The 20,374-nt window shown below is 42.6% G+C and overlaps 1 protein-coding gene across 7 annotated transcripts; it reads right to left on the bottom strand.

The window, feature by feature from the left end:
* Positions 1-490: 490 nt before the first annotated feature.
* On the bottom strand, positions 491-20,360 carry SGO1 (shugoshin 1). 7 transcript variants are annotated; one of them, XM_019498089.2, is made up of 10 exons: positions 20,175-20,360; positions 19,796-19,944; positions 19,515-19,711; positions 16,933-17,037; positions 15,591-15,655; positions 14,559-14,704; positions 11,127-11,993; positions 4,545-4,727; positions 1,374-1,563; positions 491-1,140 (listed from the first exon to the last, which is right to left on the bottom strand). In XM_019498089.2, exons 2-10 carry the CDS (start codon positions 19,935-19,937, stop codon positions 999-1,001), a joined length of 2,037 nt encoding a protein of 678 aa, XP_019353634.2. In that variant the 5' UTR covers positions 19,938-19,944; positions 20,175-20,360; the 3' UTR covers positions 491-998. The 7 variants fall into 7 exon arrangements, with proteins under 7 accessions (XP_019353634.2, XP_059584851.1, XP_059584849.1 ...); XM_059728868.1 differs by having other exon boundaries at positions 4,608-4,727; XM_059728866.1 differs by having other exon boundaries at positions 4,545-4,724.
* Positions 20,361-20,374: the final 14 nt, after the last annotated feature.

The following is a 20,374-nucleotide window of genomic DNA, read 5'->3' as shown; positions in this document are numbered from 1 at the left end:
CTAGCAAGCAGCAAAAAAAGAAAAAGTCACTGGAAAAAGGTTAGCTTGATTAGTGGAATATCAAGACCACTAAAAAGGAGAGAACTCATTAACACCTGATGTGAATAGCAATAAGCCATTAAGTCATTCAGACAGCTGCCTGAATACTAAGTGCCCAGCAGTTGCTTTTAAACATTGTATAGGGTAGGAAACAAAGTGGGGTGTTTCTGTTTGGACAGAAAGTAAGCTTCTGCTAAAACAGGCACCCCAATTTTGGAAAGCTAATTTTGGGGGGCTTGGTATACAAGTAAATCAGCATTTTGGCTTGGAATGTAAAGATTTGCATCGTCTCCTGGCATTATCTTTTGTAAATGCTATTTACAGTGCACCATTTGGAAATCACAGAAAAAAAAAGCTTCCACGTAAAATACACATTCTTTACAGTTCTGAAATTTTTGCCATTTTTCAAAAACTGGCTAATTTCAATAAAAGTAAAATTTCTTTATGACACTTTGCAACATCCAAGATGTTTATTATAAACTTCAACATTAAAATTACAGCAGTTTAAGTAATAGAAAAGAAATATCTACAGTCAACACTTAATAAATGTTTGATCAAGTCATTTTTATCATCATTTATATCAATTAAGGTGTTATGGCAAGCAGGGACTGACAAATCTAGTATTCGAAAGTCCTAATTCACACGCAGCTGCTCATCTAACCAAACACACAATGTTGGTTACTACTTAGATTAAAAAAACCCCAACATGATCTTAGGGATAAAAATGTATCCTTTTGACCCATACTGAAATTCCTGTACAACCTAAAATTAAAGAATATGCTAGAGGAATGTACTTTTCTGTAGAAGCACACATTTATATTTCCCTCTCAGAGTTTGAAGGAGACATTTCAAGACCATATAAGAGCAAAAGGTGCTTTTACAAGCATCAAGTTTATATAGCAAATTTATTCCTCAGACTTTTGCTCTCAAAATTCAACAGCAAGGTGTCCAAGGATTTCTCAGTGACAACCAACAAACACCTCGTTGTATTTGGACAGAGATTTTTTTTTAGTAGAACTTTTTCCGTCAGATTTTTTCTGCTTGAAAATAGGTGAATTCAGAAAACAAGCGTCTGTAAATGGATCTCCTCTTCTGAGTTTCCTGTCAAAATAATTTAGCAAAATTATAATTTTGAAAAGTGTTAGATGCAAAAACGTTAGTGTAGTTCACAGCTTGGAAGTCAGATTTTGCAGTTCTTATTAGTAATACAAAATTTGCAAATCCCAAACCTCCAAATTATTTAAAATGTTTTCCCCACAAAATCCAAGTCCACTAACAAGCCCAACCTGTAAATGAGCCCTCTCAACAGCTTATATAACAGCAAATATACTAACCCAGAAATACTTGGTTCCTTATAGTTCACACTGACAGTACATCTGCGTTTGCAGTTGGGAGCTCCTGTTCTTTCTTCAATATTAAGGACTGGCTGAGACATGCTATTTTTTTTGTCATGAAATGAAGAGATGTTGGTAACATCAGAGAGAGAAAGGTGAGCATCCTCAGATGACCGAGCAGGTACCACAGCTGAAAAATGTAATGGATATTTATCATTAGTATTGCATTGTTCTACCACTATTATTCATTTAAATTCACTTGCATGTAATACTTCCTAAACTGAGGATTGAAAGGTTTCTCCATCAAGAGAAAGATCTCTGGTCCTCAATACTGATATGAGCTCTAGTACTTGGTTTAGAACACAAAACAAAATAAAAACTACCACACATTATGATTTAATTTGTTTAACCTTATTTCAGCCAGTAATTTCTGCAGAAAGCCCACAACTTCTGCTAGACATCATTTTTAGAAATCTAGCTAGACTTTATTTAGAAGACCCTTAAATGATATAGAATCTGCTCTTTTCCTACATGTAAAATGTTTTAAAAGTTACTTTAAAAATTTGCCCTTTATTTTTAGTTTCAATTTGTCTAACCTCATCTTCCAACCATTTAATCTCATGTTTTTCTGCACTAGATTAAAAAAAGCTACTTAGCTAATAGTAGGCAGTAGGCATTTAGTTTACTCATAATGTTCTCCAGTACAGCAGTTCCTGAACTCTGACACATTGTGCACCACCAATTAAAAACGATACCACCTTAAGTACCACCAGCAATTTTTTATCATATAAAGTAATTATAATAAATCTGTTAATGTGTACCACTGTCAGGTTGTCTGTGTACCACTGGTGGTACCCATACCACAGATTGGGAACCGCTGCTCTAAGACTAATAGACTTAAGTCTCACCATAAGACATTCCCCGGGCTCCTAGTCTTTTTTGTAGCTCTTTACTCATTTAATCATCATCGGAAGCATAGACACAGCAACCCAGTAATGGCTTCAACACCAATGCAGAAGCAATACTCCCTCACTTCAACTTGATATTCCAGTGTCTGTACATCTAAAGATCACATTAGTCTTCTTTTACCTACCATCTTGTACTGAAAGCTCATGTTCCATTGTCTATCACATACAATCCTTGCATGCTTTGCAGTGTCATTCTAGGTCAGAGGTGGGCAATTATTTTGGGCGGAGGGCCGCTTACTGGGTTTTGGCAAGCCATTGAGGGCCGTGTGATAGGCAGCCAGGGGCAGAAAAATATTAATTTTCTAAATTTTTTAGGGTCCCTGCGGGTTGGACAGAATAGCCTGGTGGGCTGCATGCAGCCCCTGGGCCACATTTTGCCCACCCCTGTTCTAGGTTATAACCCCCATCCTAAGTATGACCCACAGCCTTTTGTCCTTAGACAGGTGAGTTTGCTTTTGGATGCTGTGACTAATGCTATGAAATATTCAAAGAATACTGTTGCATTTGTTACAGGTCTCTTTTTTGAGTTTGCTCCTGCCCTAGTGAGCCAGAAATACAATAACGTAGAAGCAAGCTTTCTGCAGGAGTTAAAGCCAACACGGTAATTAATGCAAATTCCCAAAACAATGCAAGTAGCAAACTGTTCCAAATTTTATCCCTCTGGCAGAAAGTGTAGGTTGAAACTGTACAAAACTAATAGCTCTGACCTGGGCTATGGTCCCTTATGCTGCTTTTGAAAAAAAGATAGAAGGTTATAACAGAGATAGAGGCCCTGTAGAGAACCTGCAATGCTTCCGAACTGCTGAGGCCTCCAGGAAAAGGATACATCCTGTTAGCTAAATGTGGGTATAACCTTATTCTGTTTTAAAACATTTTATTAAGAACAGACAGCCTTCTTGAGAAGTACTGCTTTATGAGCTGGATGGTCACTGAATAATTAAGTGAGAAGAGCTGCAAGTGCTAAAATGAAGTGAAATCTGTCAGTAAGGTCACAGTGAACTGCAGGAGTCTACAGTTTAAAATCCCCACCCCCTTCTCCCACTCTAGAGGGCAGCTCGTAAAATTCTGCACTGACAAAAGGTGACAGCTAGAGAACTGAGCTCTGAGGAGGCCCCAAGGGGGTCAGAGACCCAGTTAATTTGAGAACTGCATTAAGTATATTAAAACAGGTTCACAAGTTCAATCTGCCAAGGAATCTGGATCAGCTGTATAATCAATCTGTCCTTATCAGCATTTACCACTTAATCAATTTGCATCATCTGCAAAATTTTACCAGCAATGTTTCTCTTACTAATCACTGTTGAGCTTTGAGCCAATAACTGATCCCCAAGGGATCTATTAGACATTCCAAAGATAAAATCCCCCACTTAGAACTATTTTGAGATTTAACAGTTAGCCCCTTTTAATTCTCTAAATATGGGCATCTTATGTAGGGCTCACATTATTCAGAATGTCAAGAAGAATTAAGTCAAATATCTTATGTAAATCTTAAATCTCTTACAATAGATACTGTTATGCAGTAAATGTATACGCCCATAAAACATAAGTTTTATAAAAAATAAGTCTTGTCACAATGTTCATTAGTATTAACTTATGAATAAATCCCATATTATCCCTACTACGACTTCCCTCAGGATTGATGTCAGGCTAATCAAGCTTACATCAACCTTTACTGTAAAGCCATCCAATTCATTCTTTTTAAAATGTAGCATATTTGCTTGCTTCCAGTCTTCTAGAAGCTCCCCAATATCTCAAAACTTACTAAAAATTAACACCAGTATTTTTAGAAGTTATTTGAAATCAGCAATATTCTGTTGAATCAGATCTTAAAGCATAATTTTTTTTCCTGAAGTCAGGGTGGATGTTAACAATACTTTCCAAAAATGACTGTACTCTAGATATTCGATTTTATGTTGGTACAGCACCCAAACAAAATGGAATCCTGATCCTTGACTGGGTTCTTAAAGTGCTATGATAATAGAAAATAATAAAAAATTACCCTTTGCAATACTACAATACTTGTCTAGAAGAGGAATTCTCATCTCTTTATTCATATTATGTGGAGGTGAATGTGATTTTACTTGATCTGCTTTCACTAGTGTTAGACTCATGGCTGATCTTCCTAGTTGTGGAATCATTAGCCACTGGGATATTTGCTGTTTTGCTTAGCATGTGATAGCCAAGGGAAGGAAGGGGTAGCTACCTTGGCACCTGATCCCCCTTGTGGTCCACCCAGCTTGTAGGTCCGTACCTGGTGTCACCTCACCTCCAGGCGTCTTGCCTGCCACAACTTTGATGTTGCTCCTTTGGCTGCAGGGGGAAAGGGGTCTCTGGGGCTGGGCATGACCTGGTGGGTCCCAATCAGCAGGGATCCTGGTTTTCTCTGCTTAAAAACAAAACAAAACAAAACAAAACAAACAAAACCAAAACAACAACAACAAAATCAGACCCTGTGATTAGAAATCCACGTTTTTCCTCAGTTAAAATAAAACACTACTAATATATATCTATAGATATATGTACAGGTATCAGCTGAACACAAAGTTTTATTGATATATTTAGTTTTAAAGCTATTTGGAAGCCTAACAGTGCATCATTATAATAAAATAAATTCTAAATACTTGTATATTTTGGCATTTAATTTTGATTTTTTTTTTTATCATGGAAAATCAGAGCTCCCCTGCCCCCTTCATTCACCAGGATGTGGCTCCTGTTGTGGCTGTGCCACCCACTGTTTTGTGGCACTGAACAGCTCTGATGTGCTAGCACCCTGCCCCTGCTCCTCACTCCCAAGCAACAGTCCCCACACTCCTACTGGTGCCCCTCACTCCTGGCCTTGCCAGTGCCCCTCAGTCCCGACCCACAGTCCCCAACACCCCCAGCATGTGTGGGGAATGGGGGCAGGAGGATGGGTGTGAACACAGGAGATGTGGGTCAGTCCCTAGTGTGAGCACAGGAGATGTGGGTGGGTACCTCCACAGCCCAGTAGGCGGGACCCAGAGTGGGAGGGAGCACTTCATTGCCATGGCCACCAATGTGAGGTGCAGCAGTGTGGAACTGTGCCCTCTACTGCTGCTGGGTGGGCTGGGGGTACCTCACCTTGGTAGTGCTGGGTCCTGACTGCTGGGCTGCAAAGGTAAGTCCTGCCTGGAGCTGGTCCAGCCCAGCTGCAGCCCTGCACCCCACTGTGGGTACAGAAATCTGGGGGGGCCACATGCCCCTTCCCCCTGCATTACTTGTGCCCTCCACCCCCCTCAATGCATCGCCTGTAATTCCCTCCTAGACATACCTGGAGGGAGCTTTCCACTGAACTGCTTGGCTGCCACGTGCATGTGCATGCATGCGACATTGCCTGTCCCCCGCTCCTCCCAGCCCCTTGCAGCCAGAACTCAGCCAGCCTGCAAAGAAAAACCTATGGTTTCCTGCCTTTTTCTCCTTAAAGGAGAAAACCTGTGTTCCAGCCAATCAGGTTAGCCCCATCCTGGGCCTTTGCTCTCTCTCTGGTACTTCCCCTTTCAGGGGGTGCTCATATAGGATTCTGAGCACTTTTTGGGGTTTTGGCTGTCACAGCTGCGGCTCCTTTGTCTCTGATCGTACCCTCCACCTTGGCCTTCTATTTGAGACTTCAGTCTTCAGGGATCAGCTTTGCCTTGAAAGCAGCCCCCCTCTCCCAGGGATCCACTTTGCTACTTTCCACCCATCTGGTGTGGGGCCAACTTCTGGTACCTATTGCAGGGAAGTGCACTCAGGCACCCCCTCCTTGTAGCCTCCTCCCTACAGCTATAATCTAGTCCTCCAATTACAAGTCCAAAATGGAATGGAAAAAAAACACGAGTCAACTGCTTCATAAATAGTTTCCCCAGGGGTAGTGTTGCTCGCAGGCCCTACCTTTCATCACCTGCAGCTCTCTTGGGCAGCTTGCAAGGGCCTGTGTTTCCCTGCTGCAACTCGTCTCAGGCTCCTCTCTCTCCCTGTTGCAAGTTGGGACTGCTCCCCAGCCTGCTCAGACTGGCTTAAATCCACCAGCTCAACCTCCTTTTGGTCACATGCTTGGCCCTTCTGCCCCTCTCTCCTACGGCCAGGTGTAGCTAATGGCCTTTTAATCCCTGGTTCAGTCCCTGCACTGGCTGCCCTGTCTGACCCCTGCTTTCCTATCTATTCGTGTTTTCTAGCACCAGGGAAAGGGGAAAATAAAACACACCTGCAAATTACCAACTCTCAGTTCTGTTTTATATAGTCCATTTGATAATATATATTTTTTTGCTTTCACAAGAAAGCCATATATGATCTGCTACATGTCTTACATACAAAATGAGAACACATTTTTTTATGTGCAATCTAAACTGTAATGGGCTTATTTGATAGCCAGGAAATTGCCTAACATGACTGGGGACTTGTTACTTACTCCTGAAAGACACATAACTGAATGTTTTTTCCCCCCCCATATTGGTTGTTGAAGCAGTTATAACAGCCTGGGAAGAGACCCTGCTGCATGGACAAAATGGTAAGTGGTTTGATCATTAACTTCTGACAATGCTCTGAATAACAAAGTAACAAGCTTTAATGATATGCTAAGCTGGGCACACACAGATGGGGGACTTACCTCTTTAAGTAACAAGGTATTCAGTCTTAAATGATGTGCAAACTATTAAATCTGTTTGGGATCACAGGAAATCAGGGATGAGAGAGACCTCATGGAGGTCAGCTAATCTAGGCCCTGTTCAAGGCAGCATCAACCCTGGACTAAACCATCCTAGCCAAGTGTCTGCCCAACCTGCTCTTGAAAGTTTCCAAGGACGGAGATTCCGTACTTCTCTAGGAAACCTGTTCTAATGTTTGACCAAGAAAGTTTCCCCTAATCTCCACCCTAAAATTTCCCTTGCTGCAGTTTGAGGTCATTGCTCCCAGTCCTGTCCCTTCCAGCCATGGACAAAACCTAATCTCCATCCTCTCCGTAATCGCCCTTCAGGTATTTGAAGACTTAACAAATCCCTCCCTCAGTTGCATCTTCTTCAGACTAAAATAACCCTGGTTTTTTCTGCATTTCTTCATAAGTCATGTTTCCCAAGTCTCTAATAATTTTTATTGCTCTCCCCTGAACTCCTTCTAATCAACCCACATTTTTTTTTTTTTTTTTTTTGAAGTGTGGAGTCCAAAGCCAGACAAACTATTCCTGGTGAGACCTCATCAGTGCCAAAGAGAACAGAAGAAAAAATTCCTTTGATTTGCGAATGTCATTGCTATTAATACAACCCAGTATGCTGTTGAATATATGTATTTTACAAGAACACATTGTAACCCCCTGGTCCTTCTCTGCAGCACCGCAGCCTAGCCAATCCTTCCCCATTCTATATTTGTGCAAGAAATTATTCTGTCCCAATTGTCCTAGATGAATTTCATCTGATTTATCTCAGACCATTTCTCAAGTTATAGTCTCAAAATATGGCCTGCAGGCCAAATCTGTCCCGCTGAGGGATTTTGCCTGGCTTGTGTGTCCATTGGTCCCGCCTAGCCTAGGTGCGGGAGGCAGCCCAAACTGTCATCTGCGGGGGGCACGTGGCCCCCCTGGGTGCACAGTGGGGCTGGAACAGCAGCACTCTAGCCCATCTGTTCCGCACCCACTGCCAGGATTGAGATCCATACAGGAAGGATGTGGCCAGGTGGCTGGGATGGAGCCGCAGGCAGGTGGGTGGAGCTGAGGAGACTCCGGGATCTTGTGGCAGTGACAATGTGGGGCCAGGGCCAAGCTACAATTCACTGCCCACAGGTCACTGCAAGAGGCACTGGTTCCACAGGCAGGAGTGTGCAAAGAGCAGATTGCAGCTCTGTCCTGGCCCTGTGTTGTCACCACCCCAAGATCTCGGCTCCAAACTCAATTCTGCGTCCACTTGGCCATGTGCCCTGCCCATGCAGCTCCCGGCTGGTCTCCATGAAGACCCCAGGATTGCAGGGTGGTAACAAGAGCCCCAGTTCCGCAGGCAGCAGCTCTACCTTGGTCCCATGCTGTCACCACCCTGCAATCCCAAGATCTTTATTGAGACTGGCTGGAAGCCTCGTGGGCAGGGTGCTCAGCCAGATGGCGAGGGAGCTGTGCCCTAGGGCCAGATCCGGGATTTTGGTGCAGTGACAGTGCAGGGCTGGGGCAGAGTCCCAATCCACTCCCTACAAGGACCCCTGTTGCAGGGCGGTGCGGGCAGTGGATCATGGCTCTGCCATAGCGCCGTGCCGTCACCGCCCTGCCCTGTGGTCCTGGCCTTGCCTGCCACCCCATGGCCCCATTCCACACAGGGAGTTTTGGTGACCTGTTGTACGGGACAGGGTGCTGACCCAGCTTGTAACAGCTCAGTAAAACTCCTTAAGTTGCCCACGTGCCCAAATAATTGCCCACCCTTGAGTTAGATCAATGTTGATTCCCTAGTCACTTTTACAAGAAGGAAACTTATTTTAAAGACCTTTATAAAAAGATTTGCAAAAGAGGAGAAATTAACTACAAATGCAAACCTTAACAAATTGAGGCTGTTCAGTGTTTTGTCCCCTTCTGGAATATTGAGTTCAGCTACACTCAAAACCCCCGAAAACCAGGAACTATGGGAATCAAGGTGTATCAGATATACCTGCAACAATCTTAACTTTGCCCTCTTCTGAGTTCTCCCCAACACGCTAACCGCATACAAACTACCATTCTGCTATTTGAGAGTCTCTAGCACAGGAGCGAGCATAATGTAGTCCGCCAGGCCATTCTATCCAGCCTGCGGGGCCCCTAAAAAAAAAAAAAAAATTTAGAAAATGAATATTTATCTGCCCCTGGCTGCCTGTCATGCGGCCTTCAATAGCTTGCCAAAACTCAGTAAGCGGCCCTCTGCCCAAAATAATTGCCCACCCCTGCTCTAGTAGAACACCCTTGGAAGACAGCTCATGTAGTAGACCACCTCTTCCTTGATATAAAAAAACTCTCTAGTTTAGATCACATGTAGCAATCAGCAACTACCTCCATGTGGCCTAAAGTTGAACACTAAGACTGTACCATACAAATTATCCCCGATTTGCTGAACAATACCACATTTTCTTCCCTGCCTGAACCATTCATTCCAAAACATTGCTTTCACTTAGTCCTCACTAGAGGTGGCATTCTGCTATTTTGTCTAAGCATCTAGGTTTGCATGACAAAAGGCTGTATATATACTAGAATTTTGGGGGCATTCTGTTACTTTTTTGCCTTAGTGGTCTAAATCTGGGCATCCAGACTTGACTATGTGTCTATCCCCTGATGACAGCAACTGTCCCACCCAGGGGAAACAGGACCCACAGAGGCAATCTCCTGAGGGGTAATAATGAAAACATCTGAAGTGGGAGCTCTGCCAAACTGCACAAGCCTAACATCCAGAAGAGGAGCAAGGTATAAAAAACAACATATTAAATAGCAGCCTCTAAAAAACTACCTGGGGGTCAGAGAAAAAGTGGCAAGCCCAGCCTCACTGTCAGGCTCCTCTTAAGGGGCATGGTAGGCAGGATAGCCAGTGCTGGGTAGGGGTTGTAAAGTCAGCCCACCAGGATCCCCAACTTTATAATGCAGGAACTTCTAGTCATCAACCAGTTCGTGGGGGGCAGGGAAACCGTAAGGAGATGATTGAATGTATTTTGTACAAGGTAGTACCATGCTGAGATGCTGGCACTGCAAAGCAGTGCTGTGGTACAAGACATGCTGTGCCTTTTTCCAAACTAGAAGTAGTGCTGCTGCATTAGTGCAGCACTGCGTCCATGCAAATAAGTTCTGTGCAGAGCTTAGATGCATCCCAAGAGATTTTCCTGAAATGCTGACGTTTAAGGAAGCTGTAGAAAATCCCTTGCTCTAATGATACTAAGTTTGGGTCACTAACCCTTTCTTCCATCCCAATTAAGCAAAAAAAAAAAAAATCCAAGTTAAACATTTGGGTTTTAGAGTAGCTAGAAGAGCTGTTTTGAAATATCCAGCATTTCACAACTTTAACTACAGCAAAGCTACTGACCTATTGTAACAGATTACAGTCTTTCTATAATGGTATTTTTAGATGAGTGATTTTCTTTAGGCTGTTTAAGGTCTTGATCTGGAACACAAAGAAGTTTCCTCAAGAAGCACTAGGAGTGCTCAACCTTTTTGGCCTGGGGTTGGTGGGATTGGGCCCTAGTCCCACCCTCTACAGCTGGGAATTGGATGCCAGGAACCTGGCCCCACTTCTTCAGGAACTTGGCATCATCCCCTCCTGCACCCACATATTTAGGATTGGATCCCGAGAGCCTGGCAGTGCCCCCTCATATCTGTGCCTGCTGGGATTGGTCACCTAATCCAATGCAAAGGGCTGGTGCTTCTCATAGGTCTGACGCTCACATTGGGTCTGAAAATGTGGCAGTAGGGGAGTAGTGCCACCCCTTCCCCACTGTCAAGTTTCCAAACTCGTGGGGAGCCCTGTGGGCTGGATAACATGGTGCTGTGGACCAGGTCTGGCCTGTGGGTCGGGGGGTGAGCACCCCTGTACAACACCACAGTGCAATTTAAGACACTTATTTTTTAATTTATGCTTTTTTGGTTTCCTGATTTGCCTCATACCTGAACTCTCTTTAAATATATTAAATTTGTGAAGAATTTAATGGTATCATAGAAGTGCTGTATTTTAAGGGATTTTTTTTAAACAGAAAAAAGTACACATTAAAACTGCAATTTATCCTAAAGGAGGAATATGAACATTTACCAAAATGCACCTTGCATATTTCAATAACTTACAAAATGCTCTCTGAACAGTTTACTTACCAATAGATTTTTTGTTATTTCTAATACTCTCAGTCTCTTCAGAGGAATATTTCTGTCGATTCAAAACTAGGAGTCTCTTAGATTGTGCTCTTGTTGGGATTGGTATTGTATCATTACTGTCTTCCAAATTCTTCTTGTATTTTGACTTACTTTGATAAGGCACAAAAGGGCTATCTTTTGAATCCACATCCGAGTCATTTAACTCACTGCTGTCTATTTCATCTTCAGATAGATCCTTTCTGTCCTTCACATCATTGTTCCTATTATTTACCTTATTTTGAAGGAAAGGTGTGATATGGACACTCTCCTCCAAAAGAAAATCATAAGCATCTCTTGAGTTAGCAGATGAATCCAGCTTTTCTTTTGAAGAATTTTGTTCACCCTGGTTTTGCTTCTTTTTTGATTTTGTTCTGGAATTTTGATTTTTAGTTCCTTCCAATTTTCCTCTCTCTTTCCTTGTTCGACAGTCTTTTCTGCTTTTAAGCTGAGTTTGTTTACATTTCGGTTCTACAACTGAGCAGTTCATGTCAGTTAATTTATTTGCCTGATCCACCACTGTCTGCAAGTTTATCTTGTTTTTATTTAGTTGAGAAGGATTTGGTTCTATAGTTTCTATATTACCTTCTTCTAGACTTCCCTGAAGTCCAGTTTCATCTTGCTTATAAAATTCTCTAGTCAAGTCAGGCATTTCTGAATGGTCAACATTATAGATGCAGCGGTCATTCTGAGTTTTCAACTTTGAATAGCGATGCCTGGTGGACACATTTTTTGGTAACATATTACCAACTTCCATATTGTCTTTTGTGGAAGGAACATTGTCCAGCTTAGACTTTTCCAGTTTACTCAGATGAAAATCAGATGTTTGTCCTTAAGATTTAAGAAAAAAAATAAATATACAAACTGAATTTTTGACTTGGAGTTATTTAATTTATTGGCAGTTTGCCCATATGCTTAAGTTTCTGAATCTTAGAATTTTCTGAAGTCAATTGACTCGCAGCATAAAAGCAACTACAAAAACAACCCTTATAACAAAGTCTTCAGAAAGGAATTCCAAGCGAAGCTAGGACCCAGTTTTTTCAAGGTATAAAACTCTAGTTTAATTCATGTGCTTAGAAGACAAAATATATTTTGCCCTGCCTGAAGGCTTTGGCATTAGTTAATGCCATTTTTTTTTTAGTTCAGGTCTGAATGTTTTATATTTTACAATCATGTTACAGAAAAAAAAATTGTGCGCCAACAACAAACATTAACCTGTACCTAAATAAGGTTATTCTTTCTAAATTGACCAGCAGATATACAAAGTAATTTCTATATGACATACTGCCTTCTAGTCCATAGTTTCTCAACCTGTGGTACATGTACCCCTGGGGGTACAAGAGAGACAGGCAGGGGGTATGTGGGTACCCCAACACTCTCTCTCTTGCCCTCTTTTCCTCTAAAAACTATGGCAAAAATTTGGTGTGCCACTGCGTGACACTTTAAATTGCCCAGTAATAATTTGGCATGCAATGCTTTGCGCGGCACTGGGTTTAGCCCTCCTAGCTTTGGCCAACATCACCTCTAGCCCAGGTACATACTTGAGTTGTGCACCCCTGGTGTAAAAGGTAGCAACCCTACCCACACCAGATCAGACATCTGTCATATCACAGCATTATATACACAGTCCTTCTTCTAACATATGGCACACATTAGCCTGCAAATATAAAATCCCCTGGAAAATTGAGTTTTGGGGTACTTGTTAAAATCTTTAGAAGTTAGGGGGTACTTGCTACTTAAAAGGTTGAGAAACACTGTTCTAGTCCATCCTTTCCCCGCCTCACGATCTCTCTGGTAGCGTTTACAAATGTTTTCATTGGCTAGATTTATTCTTAATTTATTTTCTTTTTCTGCACAAATGTTTCATTATAGTTTTATTTTAGAGCATCCCTCCAGCTACATACTCTCCAGAAGCATAAATACTGGACATACAAATTTCTTTAAAAATGCACTAACTTTGTAATCCTGTATTTCCAGGGGGTACAACCCAGAGCTGCAGGGCAGTGGGGCTGCACAGGAAGGCTGGTTGCAGCTGCAATTGTGACCTCTGCGCTGCCCTGGCAATGTGTCCCCTGTGCACATGGCTGCAGCAGGGACAACAGCGCAGGGCAGTGTGGAGCTTACAGCTGCAAGCAACTTTCCTGCATGGCCCCACTCTGCCCTGCAGCGCCAAATCATACCCGCTGGGCTGGAGGCCCCAGGGGAGGGCAGCAGGGCGGGAGCTCGAGCCTGCCCCACACACAGATCTGGAGGGCACGGGTCCCCCAACCTGCTGGGAGTGTGTGCAGTGGAGGGGAGTGGGCCCCACCTGAGCCCACAGCTGTGGGGGGGGGGCGGTGTGCAGAGCCAGGCTCTGCTCGGCTGCAGCAGCCACTGCCACCTTCCAGGGGCAGGGAGTTGTGGACCTGGGTCCCTGGCCCCATAGCCCTGGCAGCTGGGGTCCTCCTCCGGCAGTCAGCTGCTCTGAGGTGCATTGTGGGTGCACACCCCCCCACTTCCCCAAGCAGGTAAGTCTGTGGGGGAGGGAGTGAAGGGACTTGGGTGGGGGGGGGGAAAATAGATCAAGGCCCCCGCAATGAGGGAGGAAGTGGGGCCCAGGCTAGGTGGTGGGACAATTGGAACCCAAGCAGCTCGTCCAGGAGTGCTGGGGGCTCCCCCTATCCCCGTGCCAACACCATACGTGAGGGGCGGCATGACGGTGGCACTGCTGTGAAGCCCCCGGCCCAGGGACAGCCCCACTCGGCTCCTCCACAGCACGGCCCAGTAGTCCTGTCAGTGCAGCACCCTGGGAACTGGGAGCCACGAAGCCACCTGGCAGCAGTGCCTGCGGCCGCTGCTCAGGGCAGCTGGTGCCCGTGCTTCTGCAGCTGCCCCAGGAGCGGTGCAGGGGTCAATACAGTTGACATCTTGGAATGTATCCCTATTTGTTACATTTTAAAGTGGGTTCCCTTTATGCAAATTCGAGTCATGCACCATTTTCTAGGAATGCATGTACAGCATAAAGCAAGGGAAACCAATACAGAAGGCCTCTCCCACAAGATTAAAAATAAAAGCCTCTTGGATATTTGCTATAGTCCTACTGTCCTTCAGGAAGTTTAAGTGCTGATCAAACAACCTAAAAATTCATTATTTTAAAAGCTGCCAATGTACTACAAATGTGGACTGAATAGCATGCTAATTTAACAGCCTTTCCTCTTTTAAAAAGTCAGCATTTTACAAAATAAAAGCCAAAAAAGGAAAGCCAAAATCCAGAAAGAAAATGAAAGGGATGGTTTGCTTAAAAGCTTTAACTACATTATAAAAAAAAAAAAAAAAAAAAAGGTTATTACATATTACTCTAGCTTCAAATGGGAAGGAAAATGCACACACATGTAGTTCATACTTAGATTTGGTTACCTGTGTCTGTAGCCATTTTTGTAAGGGCCTGCGACAAATATGGTACAAAATATGCATTATTTGTATCAGTATCATTCTCTGTTCCATTTCCAAACATGTCACATTCTGTGCTAGTATCTGCAACAAGAACACGTTGTGGAAGTCTCCTAGGAACAAGATTTGAAAGTTAATTGTATGTCTTAGGACAATTAATTTTTATCTCTTTATTACAGCAATTTCCTTCCTTTACTTCCTTTTGTATTAATCCTTTACAAATTCTAGTTAAAGCACTTAAAATCTCATATGAGAACGATGCCAAGGCATGTTTGGTTTAATTTTAATATTAAACTTCTGTATGTTGTTTCACTTGAAAGCCTTTTTTTTTTTCTGCCACTAGATTCTCACCTCCAACATTCATGTCTGTATAGGCATTCAAACTTTTTAGCATTGCATAATATTAAAAAAAAAAAAAAAAAAAATAATAAAGCTAACATTAGCATTTTTTTTAATCCTTGGAAAATGCCTCTACCAAAATTCCAGGAATTCAACCACTAATTTATTGCATATGAGAGAGTTTGACCATCACCTTCTAAAACAGGGCTGTCCAACCCTCCCCAAGCCAAATGATATTGAATATACTGTGGAAGCAATAATCTTCACTCTTCAACAGTTCTCTCTGTTGCACTGAACAGAACAACTCTTCCAGATACTTCAAGAGTAGTAATCCTTAACCTGATTTTTGAAGAAGGTGCAGACACTTCAGTTTATTAGGGAAGAGTTTTGCTTAGGGATTGCCCCATCAATCACTAAGCAAATGCCATACACCAGAAATGCAGTCACAGTTTTTTATTGGCCAAACATACAAACAAGACTTCAGCAATCAAGATCTTTCCTCAAAATAAGCAGTAATGGCAACACAAATGTACACTTTATCAGTCAGCATGGCTCATCCTTCACTATTATTAAGACAGCCTGAAAGGATGTTAAATCAGAATATTTCATATACTACAGCAAACTTTTCCAAGATTAATATAAACACATAAAAATACTTACAGAGAATCTTCTTGTCTTAAAATACTGGAGTTATCTTCATGTGCCGAAGAACACATTCTCTTGTTCTGCGGGCAAAATAGATCTTGCTGTATGAAGTAGGAATGTATATCATACTACCAGTAAAGAGAATCATACTACCTTTAAATCAGAGAACCAGAGGCATCAAATCCCTTGGCCCCCCAAACTGCATTTAGATAGTAGGGTGGCTCCTCACAGGCCAGATCTGGACCCACCACCTTCAGTGGTGAGACGAATGACAGCAATATTAGTTGTTATGAGCTTGCGAATAACAGGGATTATTAATACTCCTATTGCTTCCACCAATGGGGATCCATACACAAGAAGTTAGCTACTTGTTGGTAGTCAGTTTAATGGTAGTCATTTGTCCCCTTTTTTAAATGAGTAAAACGTTAACATGAGCACCTACTTTTCTACAGGAATTCTTAAAAAAAGAAATAAAAGAGAATATACAATTTTAGAAGGCTGTAGCAGATACTGACACAACCTAAAGTCAATTTTGAAAAAAGTTATGTTGAGGTGCTCTCACAATAGAATTTGCCTTTTGGTTATAAATATAGTAGTATAGTGCCATTCTTTTCAAATCCCCTTTGGTAAGGCTTCACAAAAAGTCATAAGCTTAGACATGTATGTTTTTAAGCAAAAAAGAATTAAATCTCAAATCAGGTTTTAGTAACCCAGCAGTTAAAAGAAAAATTTATGACTTGTTGTAGGACCTTTACTGTTATCTAAAAGCTGGCAGAAAAAGTAACAAATCTGAGCCAAATATGGCACAGACAGACTCTAAAACAAGCATGTCCCTTTAGAAATTATTTTTATAAATGACAGAGTGGAGAGAGAGAGATGTGACATCTTCACAGCTAAATATTGTCAGTTTTCTGTCCCCTAAAATTTTACAAAAAAGTAGCCTCTATAGTTTACTAACATGTAAAAAATTTAGAGATTCTGGACTAAGGTATGCCTCTAATAACCCTAAGTAATTGCATTGCCTTATTTACTGTACTGCCAGCATCTCATTTTCCCTCCCTGACAGGAGGATTTCAGATCTATAGTACTAAGTCATTTTGTTTGATGTATCACACTGATATACTTAGGCAAAAAGCTCTCCAGCTTAATTTTCTGAACAGTATCAAACATCCAGTTTGAGTTTAGAAAGAGTGGGATTTTTAGAAGTGCTTAAGTTGCTTAGGAGCAGAAGTTCTATTGAAAGTCAGTGGGACTTCTGCTCTTAGATCACTTTTGAAAAAAATCCTAAGGAAAAAAGCCCCTCACAATCCACAACAACATATTTAAATGTGAGGAAAAATACACAGAATGGACTTACTAGAGCCGTGAAACACAAATCCTGTGCTGGACGAAGAAGGTCAGCTGTGTCCAAGAGTTTCTGAGTAACTTCAGAAATAATCTTGCTCAAAGCTGACAGTTTAGTCTAATGAGAGAAAAAGAACAAACAGTTTTATTACATTTGGCAAACTACATAATAGTCCCTCTATTAGGATTAAATTTTTAAGTGTATCCTTTATATTAAATTATAGCAAAGTTACACCAAAATTTCTTTTTTTCCCTACAGTTAGAGAGAAATGGTCTAAAGAGAGTAATGTCAAATTAAAAAAAAATAAAAGGGTCTTATGCCAAATTTTTCATGAAAACAAATTCAATGAAAATGTTTTGGATTTTCTTCTTAGAAATCTTAAAACATGAAAAATAAAAATCATACTTCTCCCCCCATCTACTACACTACTACTGTGCAAAAGTGAGTAAAAGGACTAATAAATATATGCGACCAAAATATGAAACTGAAAAGGAAGAGACTCAGTAAATGAGGATGAAGATATAACTATCATAAAAATAAGGTAATAAAACACAATGGCTTTTAATATTTGATTCAAATTAATATTTAACACTATCTCAATGACTGAAAGTTAATTAAATGATGATAAAACAGGATGGCGAAACAAAATGTGGCCAGAAGGAAGACATATACCTAACAAGATATCTCAAGATTTAGTAAATTAGCTATGAACAATTCCACTTAAAATAAATAAATGAAATCAGCTTTTTATACAGAACCCTAAATAGTTTTAGGAACCCAATTTTGGCCATCTGTTTTTGAAAAACATGACTATTTTAACTGAATCCATGCATACTTGGTATAATTCAACTCTGGGTGTTATATTTCTATGAAAATAAAATATGATTTAATTTAAGCATTTCTTAGTCAACTGAATAATTTATTTTAATTCAAGTTTGACTGATTCCGGTATATACTGTTTGTGTAAGTATGGCTCCAAGGAAAATGTTTGCTAAATTAATTACCTATACCAGGGGTCAGCAACCCCTGGCAATTTTGTTTAGTATGGCACAGTTGGTCAGGGCTCTGGGCAACTGCCACTGGCTATAGAGGTAGTGCTGCTTGAAGCAGATGGGTCAGGAGGCTGCAAGCCCTGCTGCACAGAGCCCAGGCCAACTGTGGCAGGCAGCTGGGAGGTTTCAAACAGCTGCACTGGGCTCCAGAGCCCCAGCCAGGCTGTGTAGTGGCTGCATAGTCTCAGGCCCCTTCCCAGCCTTGAGTGGAGGCATATGTGCAACTGTCATGGCCACAGTGCCCGGTCAGGGCTAGAGGGCCCGGTGCAGCTGTTTGCAGTCTCCCAGCTGCCTGCCACAGCTCACCTGGGCTCTGGGTAGCAGCAGCAGGCAGGCCGCAAACAGCTGCACTGGGGTCCAGAGCCCCAGCACCGGCTGTTTGGCAGCTGCACGCACGCTTTGGGGTGCATGGCCAGGAAGTGGCCTGGACCAGCACAACCCCAGCTCCTCCCCTGCCATCTGCCTGAAGGCATGTCTGCAGCTGCTACCAGTAATGAGAAGCCGGTCACTCCTGGGTCCTCTACCATCTGTCCCGCCAAGTCGAGGCATGGGTGAAGGTTGGGGTGTTTTTGACACTGGCCAAAAGTGTTGCTGACCCTTGACTCATACTAATAATTATATTAAAAAAAAAAACAAACCAAAAAAAAACAAAACACTATCTAGTTTCTGCAATAGTAAAAGGGGTCTTATCTGTTTATTAGAATGTATATACTGTTCTATCTATTCTATCCTCCACCAGGGTAAGGACTAGTACCCCTCTCTAGGTTGCTCCTCCATGCCCACCTCTTGGCACTGACAGCTGCAGGTAGTACTGTCTACTGTCATAATAGTAGCAGACCTGGCCGGGTATGACCCAAGTTAAGCACTTTTAAAAATAAGCAACCTGAGTCCAAAAGTTAATCAGCACCTCTAGAAGATCAGAAATGAAAACTTAGGGCAAGGGTGGGCAACCCCCAGCATGGGTGCCAGATTGTGACACCCAAAAGGCATTTTGCTTGGCGCGTACACCTCTGGGTACACGGCAGGGAAGGGGGCAGGGCTGCACTGCCACAAAGATTCAGCCCCTTGTGACTCCCCCACCATCCACTCCAGTATGCCAACATCTTACAAGTTGAGGTTGCAGGTGGTTTTAGCACTCTGCCCAAAAATGGTGCTGATCCCTGATCTAGGATGTATATTATTAGTGATCCAGTCATGCAAAAAAACCTTAGGCATGTGCTTAACTTTTCCTTTCAGTAGGATTACTCAAGGTGCATAGAGATAAGAATATGAGTAAATTCCTTCCATCCAGGAAGAGCACACACCAAGTGCAGATGCTTCCTCAGCCTGATGGAGGGTATCTATACCCAAAAGCTTGCTAAGAAGAATTTTTCCAGCTACGAGTTGGTCTAATAAGAGATATGATTCACCCAATGAACCTTGTCTGCCTATGTCCTTAGACCAACATGGCTACAGCCTACACCCCTTCCTAAAGCAAAGGAGCTTTCCAAGGTTCAACCTATTTTCTATTAAAATAAAAAAGGTATTACAGCAACAGGCTACCTCGGCAGGTTCTTTTGCTTGCTGCAACCTCATCTTTCTTTCCAAGTCAAACAGTTGAAGCTTCAGATACTGATATTCTTTCTTTAATTGCAGAATGACTTCTTGTGCTTCTTTCAGTTTGGTTTTTTCCTCTTGCAACGCCAGAGCCAATGCTCGATTATTCTCTTGGATGCTTTTGAGCTGCGCAGAACTGCTGGCTGCAAGAAAACAAAGGAGGTTTAGGCAGGACATCAACCAAGCCGACGGCCACGCTTGGAAACGAAACATTCCAACATCTTTACTTGCTCCTTTGTGCTTTGCGGACAGGATCGGGTTTGCTTTCCCCAGCTTCATCCACTTCTGATTTCTTTTCTCTTTCATTCTCTCCTTTATGTCCTCCAGGCTGTCCTTGAAGGACTTTTTCAAGCTTTCTTTCCCAGCCATGGCCTAGCTAGAGAAACAAAGAAGTAGTTAAATGGCAGGGCGGGGCAGGCAGAGATTTCAAGCATGAGCCGCTGCGAAACGAAGTAGGACGTACTCTTTAAAGAAGCCCCACAACGCTTCAGGGAGAACGGACCTTGACAGCAGAATAGCCACACGCGGGGCTTTCACGGGTTGCTCCTCGGGCTCGAGCCGCGCGCAAGGCCTGGCCCGTGAGCAGCGCCTCCCCCCCCCACTCACCGGGCTCCGGACGCTCGGCGGGGCGCGAGCTGACACCTCGCGACAGTTGGCTGCTCTCTCGGAATTCAAAATTCTCCGCCGCGCCTTCACACTGGTCGACAGGCTCACGTGATCCGGCAGCCGTGACGTCACCCAGCGACAAACCCCGGCGGGGGAAGAGGGAGGGGCTGGCAAGGAGCAAAGTTGTTATTTACCATCCG

Source organism: Alligator mississippiensis, chromosome 5 (assembly GCF_030867095.1).
Source record: "Alligator mississippiensis isolate rAllMis1 chromosome 5, rAllMis1, whole genome shotgun sequence".
NCBI lineage: Eukaryota > Metazoa > Chordata > Crocodylia > Alligatoridae > Alligator > Alligator mississippiensis.
The sequence above is the reverse complement of the archived record's forward strand: the minus strand, read 5'-3'. Positions and strand labels throughout refer to the sequence as shown.

Excerpts from the sequence above, each read along its gene's own strand:
- SGO1 (XM_019498089.2), bottom strand. The coding sequence starts at position 19,937 with ATGGCTGGGAAAGAAAGCTTGAAAAAGTCCTTCAAGGACAGCCTGGAG. Across the intron at positions 14,705-15,590 it reads TTAAGACAAGAAGATTCTCT|GAGACTTCCACAACGTGTTC; the intron begins GTAAGTATTTTT and ends TCTTGTTCCTAG. Across the intron at positions 11,994-14,558 it reads AAAAATGGCTACAGACACAG|GACAAACATCTGATTTTCAT; the intron begins GTAACCAAATCT and ends TTAAATCTTAAG.